General features: G+C 49.0%; 1 protein-coding gene across 1 annotated transcript; it reads right to left on the bottom strand.

Annotated features, from left to right (window-relative positions):
• Positions 1–387: 387 nt before the first annotated feature.
• FOXRED2 (FAD dependent oxidoreductase domain containing 2) lies at positions 388–11,562 on the bottom strand. Its single transcript, XM_050926467.1, has 8 exons — positions 10,474–11,562; positions 9,176–9,427; positions 6,657–6,926; positions 5,848–6,014; positions 4,964–5,129; positions 4,185–4,426; positions 1,877–2,047; positions 388–1,111 (listed from the first exon to the last, which is right to left on the bottom strand). The coding sequence occupies exons 1-8, from the start codon at positions 11,010–11,012 to the stop codon at positions 849–851; spliced, it is 2,070 nt and encodes a 689-aa protein (XP_050782424.1). The 5' UTR covers positions 11,013–11,562; the 3' UTR covers positions 388–848.
• Positions 11,563–12,020: the final 458 nt, after the last annotated feature.

The raw sequence follows: 12,020 nt of genomic DNA, 5'->3' as shown, positions 1-12,020 counted from the left end.
AGGAATACACATTTTAACTAGAGTGAAATGCACTGGAAGCTTTTTGGAAGGACATAGTGCAAATAGGACAGATATTTTGTTAAAAAATACAGGGACTATCCCTTCTAAATATGAGCAGCTGGCAAAGAATACCAACTCCACCAAGTAAAGGAATGGATAGGGTAGCAGGGTCTATCTAGTGACAGTTCACATTGGGTCTAAGCTTCCTAGGCTAGCTGCTCACCATTAAAGAGGGAGGTGGCTTTTGGGACCGCCGTCCAGGCAGTGACATTATATTACCCTGCACTAAAACTAAATATACTGACATGCCCCTCATTGTCTCCATCAAAGTGCATGAAAAATTTTGCTTCTGAAGGTACCGCTTCCGATTCAGTGAACATACAAATCTTCAGGTATAAACAAGAATGTACTGGACACAGCATCCAATGATCAGAGTCTCCAACCTGCCCTCAAGACATTTGACTGTGTCACATCAAAACCAAAAATATTTTATGTTAAGCCATCTGTGCATCTCTTCTCTCTCTCTCTCCCCATACCTGTGATCCCCAGATGTTGCCCCAGACATTGGTCCATAAGATAAATACAACACTGTCTTTGAGCACTGTGGGCTCTGCAGAGACAAAGGAGAAGCCTCTGCCTCACTGAATATCAGCTTCTTACTTATCCTCCAGAGCACATCGGTCCCATTAGTCACAACAGATCTGAGCAGGTCTTTGGCAATATGTGGACAGCTGGAGGGATGGGCAAGAAGCCAGCGGCACAATGAAAGAGGTTGGAATCCTGCTGCAGATGTGTGTTACAGTATTGTCACAACAGTCCCCATGAGTTTCAGTATGAATTGGGAAAGGTTAAAGTTCATCCTTGGTAGTCACAAGATAATGTAGGGGGCTACTTGGTATCACGTGATCCTTCAGCAACTGGTCACGTGAACCCCTCTGGCCACCAAGCAGTTTATCTGTAAAGTGCGTAACAGTGTGGTCCTCCAGTAGGCCGGCTTCCACTGCATGCTGCCTAAGTCTTTCGTTACCCACAAGCCCTTGCATTCGCATGTATCCCTGCTGACAAAAGGGAGGCAGCTTCTGGTGAGTCAGAGCAAACAGGAAACAGGACTCTACAAATAAAACCAAAAAAAGATTGTGTAGAGATGCTCTGTAAATGCTTAATAATTCAGGGTCTCCCAACAAGTCAATCATTCGAAACCAAACGGATAAAGGTCAGGGACAGTGACAGCACTTCTCCAGCAAGCACTCTGGCTTGATTAATCCAGAGTAATTAATTGTCTCCCACAGAATATGTAAATTCAGAGAGGGAGGAACAGAATTTAAGATTGAAACCTAGTTCTTCAATTTGGTAGCTCAGAAGTGCTTCCCTCTGTGGCCCCATGAAATTCATATATTGATTTCCTAACCCATTCTCCAGCTCAGGAGGTGAGAGACTGTAGTTTTCCAGTTTTGGTATCACGGAGTTCTTTTCTCTCATCACACAAGCTGTCCCTACTGTTTCCAACTGAAAGCAGCTGTGGTACTTGTCAGCACAAATCTCATTTCAGATGGAGGAGTGGGGAAGCTGAAGCCTGTGTGGTATTGAATCAAGACCTAGCATACACTCCCAGGAGACAGGACCTGCCAAGGGGCACCCTGCTGTCCCTCCGCCTCTTGGGGCATTTAAGATCATAGGCCATTTTGGAAAAGGTGAGCTCCTGATATGACCCAGCATTTCTTTCTGTTTCATGGAGTGCATCCAACTAGTAGTTAGATTTCCCAGCTACCCAGTAGTCAGAGGGATCTTTCATGTTAACTAAACTGTTGGCCTGTTACCGTCCTATCTCAGTCAGAGATGTCTCCCATCCCCCATTTCCAGCTAGCATCCAGGTTACCTGCAAAGAAGCTGCGCAGGTCAGTGTCCAGGCAGTTCTCCAGGAAGCGTCTAAGTGGGAGGATATGGGCGTTTGGGGCAGTCCAGTCTGTCAGGAAATCCTCCACAATATGATGGACAGCATCTGGGCGGGGGAGAGGCCAGTCCGGAGGACGGAGACTCATCTCACGCACTGTTGACAGAACAAAGGAAAAAATGTGCTTTTGTTCTCCTTTTCCAGAATCAAAATGAAGTTTGGAAGAGCTCAAGGAGATGGGAAGTTAATACTGCAGCAGCTATTCCAGCTTCCAGGCCTGGCCCCCTCACCTTGCAACAACTTGGACACTGCATTTCATTCTGATCTGCGGCACAAATCTCAGCTATTCCAGTCCTGAACTGACTCTCAGCTCTGTCAATGCCCCTTACTCCTGCCCTGCAGCACTCCCTGCTTTTCCAGTCCTGGGTGGATGGATGCACACGACACCCACCATTACTATTTTAGCTCTGATCCCTCTGAACCAGCCAGTCATGCCAAACTGTGCTTAGGCTTTATGTTATTATTAACCAAACTCACTTCCCTTGTCACCCATGCCAGAATTTGAAGTTAGGTCTCTGGAGGTGAAATGTCAACACTCTAATCTTTGGATTCTTCCAGGGAAATTTATTGTGTGTGCTTTTTTATTTGCTTTGAAGTTATGCTGCTTTTAAATCTTGCTCTTGGCTTCTTTCATCAGAGCTGGGGGTTCTCCTGTCAGTATACGATGTCTCAGAGATGGGTACACCACAGGACAGCAGTTGACTTGGGCAACGCCACTAGGCACCACAGTGCTTACACAACTCAGAAGTCACATGGTGTGACGTTGTACTCTATATGATTTTATGAAAGTATGCTGATGAGTATGAATATAATGTAACTGGAATATGCTTCATGCAAAAGGTCTCTTGTAAGGTATCATTACAAAGCTTACAATCTACTGAGTGTGGTCATCCTATTTGTCTAAATGTACCACTCTTGTATCTGAAACTAGAAATATGAAATGTAATTCTGAGGGCCTATTGTAATTATGCAAACTGTGGGCCATTAATGGTGGTTTGGAATCTTGATGGCTCCCATCAACCAGGACAACTGACTGCAGATGGCTTTGTTTTACTTGTAAGTCTTTCTGTATACCTGTGCGCTGGCAAGTGGGTAATGAAGTCTAACATGACATGTAATCATGTCACCTGAACTGGAATCCATCTTTAACCTGGTGCTTTTCCATTGAAAAGGAGAGGGTGGGAACAGGAGCGTAGCCAGGTGGAGGGAACAGGCGGAGCAGGGAAAAAAAAAAAGGTGTCACTCGCTGCGGCACTTTTACTGTTGGGGCGGCACTTCGGGTCTTCGGTGGCGGGACCTTCACTTGCTCTGCGCGTCTTTGGTGGCATTTCGGTGATGAAGCTTGTGCTGCCGAAGACACTCAGAGCGAGTGAAGGGCCCACCACCGAAGTACCGCCGAAGACCTGGAGCGCTGCCCCGTCACTAAAAGCGCCACAGCGGGTGGCGCCTTTTTTTCCCCCAGCTCCCGGGTGAGTAAAATTAAAAAGGCACCACTTGTGCTCAGTGGGGGAGCGGCCGCTGCAACTGGGTTTTTCCTATGGCTACCAGTTCATATCAGTCTTTAGACCAGAATGAAGGCCCTGAATCAGTTTAAGCTTGGACTATTTATCCATAAGTCCTTTATTTGTCTGTTGGTCAGTAGATTTGAACCAGAATATGTGAGCCTTCCCAGGAAGTGTTACTTCTCTGGAAATGTTATAATCAGTGATTTCCCTAAATCATCCTCTACTGTTTTCACTTCCTGGAGGAGCTGTTGTAGCCCAAAGATATTGCAGGAAATTGCCATATCTGACACCACTCATCAGTGATGTCTTCTGGATGACTGAAGAGCAGTGCTGATGAGTTCCAAAGGAACTTCCCTTCCCTCTTCCATTTCTTTATTTTGTATTCTTATTATTTATCCTACGGTAGGACCTAGGGGCCCCAGTCCTAGACCAGGACTTCACTGTGCCAGGTGCTGTACAAACAGATGATCCCTGACCCAAGAGGCTTCCAAAGATCAGACAAGAGAAAACAACTTAATATACACTGATGGGGTGGGTGGGTTACAAGTATACCATGAGCACCTGCAGCAGTGGCTAGTATACCACAGGAGAACAACTTCAAAGAAGCAGGGGAAGATGTCTAGGATGGGCTCAAAATTCCCTCTTGTCCTGAGCCATCCTTAACTTTCCATCTTGTACATATGGGATAATCAGGGTAGAAGGGTGAGGAGGGATGCTTGTCAGCTTACCTGTGGGGAGTTGTTTGTAGTAATAAATAACAGGATGCAGAAAGTTAGACTGCCAGGCATGTTGTGCCTCCCCCACTGCTCGGTTGTAGTAGAAGACATCCTTGTCAGCCCCAGAGAAATTCTTCCCATACTCCATGACGACAACAAAGAGCCCATTGTGGGCCTTTCTCCCTGTGTGCAATTCCAGCTCTGCCAGGATCCCGACTGGATACTCCTCCAAGTACTCAAATGCCGCGGCATTCCTAGGAGTCACAACCACATTCATGAGATCTTTCTACAAGGAACAATCTAATCAGCCAACAAGGGGTTAATGCAAATATATAGCACCCAATATATCCTCATTGGCTGAGGCCCCTGAACACCATCAGATGGTAATGATTTTCAGTCATTATTCATCTGGTTTGGCCCACACCTAGTGATGTAGGGATTTAAAAAGCTCAATATCCTATTACAAATCTCCATTATTTCCAGACCAAGGGACCCTTTTCCCCAGGGCTTAAATCCAGCCGAAGACATCCGGTGCAGAGTCCTGGTGCACCCCATGGGGCTGGAGCTCGGACCCTTGAGGCTCCAGGAAATATTTGGGAAGAATTTAAGCCCTGCTTCACTCCATCCAAAACGGAGACAGCCTATCTTGTTGAAAGCTTTTCACCAGGAGCATTCAAAGGGGAATCCAGAAATACTGTTTTGACTTCAGCAGGAGTTTTTGGTTTGTTTTAGCCCCTAAAGAGAAGGAACTCATTGATGGAGCAGAGTGCCAGGAATAATTACTCACTCACTCTCTCAGCAGAATGACGTCACCCAGGACACTGAACATCTGGTATAGTCCAGATGCCTCATTCACCCGTTTGATGATGGAATTTGTCAGCTGTGTAATGGGGTAGACTGATGATGGCCAGGGGACTCCATGATGACGATGTTCCAACAAGCGATGGACAGCACGAGCTAGGATAGCAAATCAAGAAAGAAAAAGCTCCCTTTAAAATACAGCTCACACCTTTAAGATACTGAATCACATAACAAGGAGACACATACAAGCAACATCAGGACAGACAAGATTGATACTAGACTGTAGCAAATCATGTGATCTCCACCTCAGCCAATCGGCACTAAGAATTCTCCCCAGGGTTGCTCACGCTGAGTGGACAGTCCTCAGAAAGTTGAGGTGATCCTAACCGGCTGGAAAGTAAGGGAGTTCTCTTTGTGAATCATTTCACTAGAGCAGCAGTCTCTCTCAAGTATAAGAATTTTCAAAAAATATTAACGCCTCTGCCCAAAACTCTGCTCCACAAAAGACCTCTCACAAGACAGTATACCTGTGGGAGCCCTGGGCAAGAACTTATGCATTGTGTTGTATAAATAAGAGACAGAAGGCAAGAGATAGGAAGACAAACTCGCAAACAAAGACAAAACAAAAAATGACGTAACTAAAAGACAACAGATATGGGCCAAAATCTTTTCCACAGCCTGTCCTTCACCTCATACCTTGCTATGCAATCACAAACTGGATAGATCACATTTTCACAATGAGGGCTGTGTGATATACTAAAGACTGAAGGTGATCAGGTAACATTCACTAATCCACTACTAGCCTGTGACTTGTTCCTTCCCACCTCAGCCCTTCTTTCCAAACTTTTGCCCATTCTGTACATCCAACGCTCACTTGTATATCGGAATCCATGGATAAAGCCCCCAGCAGATTTCCTGAAGTCGATAGAGTGGCTAGCAGTGCCCAGAACAAAGAGCCCCTGGGTGCCTCTTGACTCATAACTGGGTTTGATCAGAGGATACTTCTTCTTATTCCCTTTCCCTGGCATCAGTCTAAGAGATCTGGGTGCACAAAAGAGCAGATTAAACCAGTCAGGATGGGGAGGTTTGAGGGTAGGTGGCTGAGTGTGTCTGGAGGGGCATAGGTTATAGCCTGGTCATTTTCAAAAAGATTTCACTTCCTGCTCCCACTGCCCTCAGAAGGGTTCATTCCTTTCTCCAGCCAGGAGCACACAGAGGGAATTTTATTAGAAACCAAGAGTACTAATTTTAAGGTGGTTTTGTGTGGGGGTCACATTTGGGTCTGAGACACTTGACACAGTAACACTCCCAATTAAAAGAAAGCAGAGTTACTGATATCGTTTCCAGTCTGTATTAGGAGACAAGCCAAGGCAGAGAGTGACAAGAATGTGTGCTGAGGGATGACGATTAGGAAAAAAGCTTCGCTGTATGGATCAGGATCTGTATACCATTGATGCAGTCACCAGCTGACAATACCCACGGGACATCAGGGCCTTGAGTTCCAGAGACATAGGTCTCTCCCCAGGAAGTCAAGGAAGCAGGTCTGCAAATTCAAATAACTCCACTCACTTAGATCTGACATCCCATCTGGTAGAGAGCAGTGGTACACATTTTCTCACACACCCACATACATAATCTCACTTCCTCTGTTCCTTCTTCCTCCAGGCCCAGGTTCACCCTCACCTGTTGTATATGGAGAAGTCAAACTTCCAACCCAGACAGCGGATGACACGGTCGTAGGGTGCCCGGGTGGCAAAGTTGTCCAGCTCATCCTGTGGGAGAGTGATGGATTCTGCACCTGCACTGCTGTTGCTGTTTTCCAGATAGAATTTGAGAGTGATGTGCAGCTTCCCTTTCTTATCCTTGACAATAGCCAGATCTTCCAAGTCACCCTCCAGGAGCCCATCCAAAGACTTCAGCTGGTATGTATCTAGGAGCCCATTGTTAATCGCTCTGAGGAACAGGGAGAGTATAAGAAAGAAGAGGGATCTGGGGTTCAAGAACTGCTCCTGGAAACATGATGAGTGTATTACGCATCCTACGATTCTGTCCCGAAGCACACTACAGCTATCCCACAATTGGTGCCTTTTGTGTCTGTGGGAATTTGGTGCTGGTGAGATGTACCAGACTGACAGTGCTGGAGATAGGCATCCTTTATGTACCACCCAAGCAGGTACAACATACATACTGGCAATGTAAGCTTCCTTCATACTGCCTCACCAGTACACCTCACAGCAATAAAAGGAGAGCTCAGTCTCCATTCTATCTATGGCCCCCATTCCTGGAGTATCTGAGTGTTTCATGGTCATTAACGTGTTCATCTTCCCAACACCTTCTTGAAGTAGGGCAGTGCTATTATCCCCATTTTACAGGTGGGGAAGCAAGGCACAGACTAAACTTGCTCATGGTCACACAGGGCATCTGTGGCAGAGCAAGGAATTGAACCTGGGTCTCCTGAGCTGCTACCCTAACCACTGGACTATCCCTCCATGGTTCACCAAGCCTGGCAAGCAAGAGGCCAATTAGTGATTGTTATGATGACCAGGGCCGGCTTTAGGAAGTGTGGGGCCCAATTCAAACACTTTCGGCAGGGCCCTGGCAGGGATGACTTAAAAAGAAAAAAGTGTAAAAAAAAAGCCTTCCATTTCTTCCATGTATTATTTATTTTCCATAACTATATAAATAATGAAATTGTATATTATGTACATTGCATCATATATGCTGTTGACTGGTTATTAATGACTACCGTTTCACATGTGTGGGTCCCCGCCACTCCCTGGGGGTGTGCACATGTGTGGGTTCCCGCTGCCTCCTGCCCCCCTCATTGAAGCAGGTGTGCAGGTTACTGTCCTGGGAACTGCAGGGCAGCAGTGGACATGGGGCTGGTTCAAGGCAGGACAGGGGCTGACTGGAGGTAGGGTCTGGCTGCAGGCAGAGCAAGGGGTGCGGGGCTGGCTGGAGACAGGGGAGTGTGGGGCGGGCTGCCTTCAGGCAGGGCCACATGGGGGTGCAGCAGGGGTTGGCAGGGCTGGACACAGGAGTATGGGACTGGCTGGCTTCACGCAGGGGGGTGCAGCAGGGGTTGGCTGGAGACAGGGCAGGGCGGGCTGTGCAGGGCTGGTGCGGGCAGGGGTGTGTGGCAGGGGTTGGCTGGAGACAGGGCAGGGGGTTTGGTATGGGCTGGCTGTGGGCAGGGGGTGCAGAGCTGGCTGCAGGCAGCGGGGGGTGGGGCTGGTGCGGGCAGGGCAGGGGGTGCAGCAGAGGCAGCTGGAGCCCCAGCTCTTTAAAAAGCCCCCAAGCCCTCCGCTATCCCAGGGCTCTGGGGGCTATTTAAAGGGCCCGGGACTCCCCTGCTTCTACGCCGCCCCGGACCTTTTAAATAGCCGTGGGAGCCCTGGGGAAGAACTTATGCATTGTGCTACCCCAGGGCTCTGGGGGCTATTTAAAGGGCCCGGAGCTCCAGCCAGGGGCATGGGGATTGCCACGCTCCAGCCGGAGCTCCAGCCAGGAGAGCGGGGCCACGGGGCTTGTCGCGCTCCGGCCAGAGCTCCAGCCGGGGCCGCGGGGCTTGTCGCGCTCCGGCCAGAGCTCCAGCCAGGAGAGCGGGGCTTGTCGCGCTCCGGCCAGAGCTCCAGCCAGGAGAGCGGGGCCGCGGGGCTTGTCGCGCTCCGGCCAGAGCTCCAGCCAGGAGAGCGGGGCCGCGGGGCTTGCGGCGCTCTGGTCAGAGCTCCAGCTGAGAGAGAGTGGGGCTGTGGGGCAGCCGCGCTCCAGCCGGCGCTTTGGTCAGGGGAGCGGGGCCATGGAAGACCCTGGAGCAGACCGCAGCCAGGGTAAGTAAAAAAATTTAAAAGGTGCCTAAGGCGCGGGGCCCTCTTAGGCGCGGGGCCCGATTCCCAGGAATCGGGCGAATCGGCCTAAAGCCGGCCCTGATGATGACAGATTTTAGGACTGTTTCAATTAGGAACTGTCAGAGACTCCCCCTACCAACTCATTTCACAGCCATGAAATAGACAATTTTCAGTAACTGCAAACCTGGGCTGGATTAAAACATGGACCTAAAAGTGAAAGGCTCCATATCCCATTACTAATCCTCCAAGACATTAGTCTGCTGCACCAATCTGGCCAGTCTCATCAGCGAATGGCAATTTCACTTGGTTAATATTCAATTCACATTAAAACCATGAAGGAGACCAGTCTCATACCTTAAATCTCCAACGTAGTGGGTGGCCCAAGAGAGGCGAACGCGGGAGCGGCTCACCATATGTATGAAATTGGTGACCCCCAGAATGTTCTCTGCTGTCTCAAAGGCAGAGTTCCCTCGACCCAAGATCAACACACTCTGGCCAGCAAAGTCCTCTGGGTTGATGGACACAGATTCATAGCCCTCAACATATTCGGAGCCTGGGAAGTTTACCACATTGGGAACCCATGTTCCAGTGGCTACCAACAATAGGCTGCAAAGAGACATGATGAGAAAACATTGTCAACATTAGGGAACACAGGAACTGCCACATAAGATCTCATCCACCATCCCACCTCCTGTAATACAGGATTACACTACTGCTACCTTGTTCAGTGTAATGTTCTGCAGCCTGCCATACTGACCCAGCTATTTAATGCATTTTCATTCCTCAGTACTACATAACATGAGTGGAAGCGTCATCCCAACTTCAATTAGTAATCTGCTTATTCTCAATACCATGAGGGTCAATAACCCTTGTAATTTTATCCTAGCAAAGGCCATTGCAGATGTTATGCATAAATGTCTAATCTTCTCCAAGTTTCTCTAAGCTTTATGTATTTAAAAAAAACCAATGCCAGTGAGTTTCACAGGTTAACTATATGGTGCATGAAAAGTATTTCCTTCTACACATTTTAAATTGTTGCCTTTTAACACAGTATATGGAGTGCTCCCTGTCATTTTATTATGAGACAGAAAACATCTCAATTTAAAAGAATAAACTAGATGATAAAGTAAGCAGAATCATCTCACAGGCCCTCTGTTCCAACTGTTATTTAATGTTAGGGCAACATCTAAGAGTGGAAAAGAATATCAAATAATCCTGACTGGCAGCTCTGTCAACTGTTCCAGTTCTGAGCTGTCCACACAACTCTATGACAGCACCTCATTCCTAACTGGTAGCACCTCATTATTCCAGTTCTGCCCCAAATCCACCCTTCAGACAAGGCACCTCAGTCCTGACCTGCTAGTCCAGTTCTGGGCTCCTAACGAGCATCTGGAAACACAGAATAGGGTTTAGAATACAATCATCTCAGACTCAAAACTTTCATGGTTTTATGCCAAAATGGTTGTTTACTGAAACTGCTTTACCACAGGAATAGAAATAACACCTGTCAGCACTTCAAACTTCTGCAGTGTGATGTTGCTCAAGGTGGCACTTTTTCAAGAATTATGTCATGTCACCTACAACCCAACAGGTAGCTATGTACTAGGCTCGTGGAAAGCTGCATAGCCGACCAGGCCCACTTTGCTGGTTACCTGCACCTGTAGTTCTGGCTGTTATGGTCTGTAAGAATGAAGTAATGGCCATTCCATGCCTGTGAGTCCCTCTCCAGTTTCACATGGATGATGGCAGTGTTGTATTGAACCTGGAGCTCCAACATGGAAGCAAAGTCTTCAAGGTAACGCACCATGGTGTCAGCCTCAGGGAAGAAGTCATGAGAGTAGTGTCGGAAAAGCAGTCGGCTGTCATGACTGAGAAGGGAGTTCCAGTCATGGCGAAGATTGAATTCGCTGTTGGACTTGCCAGTGTGTCGTTTGTTGATGCTGATAAGCTTGCGATGGCGTGGATAAAGGGCAAAGAAGCTGCCAGGTGCATGGCTACGCTCAAAGACCACATAGTCCCGGCCTGCATGTTGGAGGAAATAGGCCATCTGCAAGCCCGAGGGGCCAGCACCAATGATGCAATAGTTGTGGTGTGGAAGGGTGGAGGCACCGTCAGTGCAGGAAAAGCCCATGTAGAAGACAAAGGTTAGGAGCAGGCCCCATGAGCATTGGGCAGCAGGCAGGGCCATCATGGGAACAGCAAGGCCAGCTCTATTCAAAACAAAACCCAGTCACAAGAAACTTGCAAGAGCCCAGTGGGGTTACAAGTAAATGACTCCACCGCTCAGCTTTGGGGTGAATCCACCTTTGCACGGGCACTGCAGACCCCCCAGGCGCTGCTATGGATGCACCTTCTCCACATCTGGCCATCTCCTTGCCCAGTCTCTGGCACTAAACCTTCACCCCCCTCTGGTACTCCTCCATCTTGGTAGACCCCCACATGACAAAATAGGGAACAGGGACACAGCCCCCTAAGGGAACTCCCCTCCACTCAAAGGGAAAGGGAGGTGTCACACACCTGCACACACACTGCCTGACTCCACCTCAGCCAATGGGGAACAGGCATGTGAAGCCTCCTGTCAATGGAGCAAACCACCTCCCCTCGCCCCAATCCATCCCAGCCAATGGGGACAGGGGATGTGAACCCTCCAGCCAATCAGGAAGTCGGGGGCCGCTGCTCCGCTCGGCTCCCTCAGTAGGGAAAGGTGAACAGACCCTCACCCCGGCCAATAGGCACAACCCCACTGACCTCCCCTCCGACCAATAAGGAAAGAGGCGTAACCAGCGTCCGTGTGGTGCGTAACATGTGACGTATTGACGCACCTGACCCGTCAGGCTGTAGCGAATCGATGCAGGCAGGTCCCGTCTGTCCGGCTGCCCCGTAAACGCCAAACTCAGACCATAGAGTCCTAGCGACTGTGGTCCTCCTGCGGCGGACAGACTATACCCCACCAGCGAGAGAAGTTGCAAGAGCGGCTATTCCTCCCGAGTGGGAGGAGGGCACTGGGTTAGGAACGCCGCTACTGGCTGCCTGGCGGAGCCGTGTCACGTGATGTAGGAGACTCACTTCCCTGTCAGAGCCGCGATGTCACACTCGTGTCACGGGTCGGGGGTGAAGCTTCCCAGCGGGAGTCTTAAAGGGGCAGGCCCAGATGAATTCCCCCGCTGGCTAGGAGGGGCGGGAGCTGGGCCGGGCCAGG

This window comes from Gopherus flavomarginatus, chromosome 1 (genome assembly GCF_025201925.1).
Source record: "Gopherus flavomarginatus isolate rGopFla2 chromosome 1, rGopFla2.mat.asm, whole genome shotgun sequence".
NCBI classification, from domain to species: Eukaryota; Metazoa; Chordata; order Testudines; family Testudinidae; genus Gopherus; species Gopherus flavomarginatus.
The sequence above is the reverse complement of the archived record's forward strand: the minus strand, read 5'-3'. Positions and strand labels throughout refer to the sequence as shown.

Bases quoted from the DNA above. Each gene is read 5' to 3' on its own strand.
- FOXRED2 (XM_050926467.1), bottom strand. From the start codon at position 11,012: ATGATGGCCCTGCCTGCTGCCCAATGCTCATGGGGCCTGCTCCTAACC. The intron at 6,927-9,175 runs GTATGAGACTGG...CCTGTTCCTCAG, and splicing joins CACTACGTTGGAGATTTAAG to AGCGATTAACAATGGGCTCC. The intron at 4,427-4,963 runs GTGAGTGAGTAA...TGTGACTCCTAG, and splicing joins GACGTCATTCTGCTGAGAGA to GAATGCCGCGGCATTTGAGT.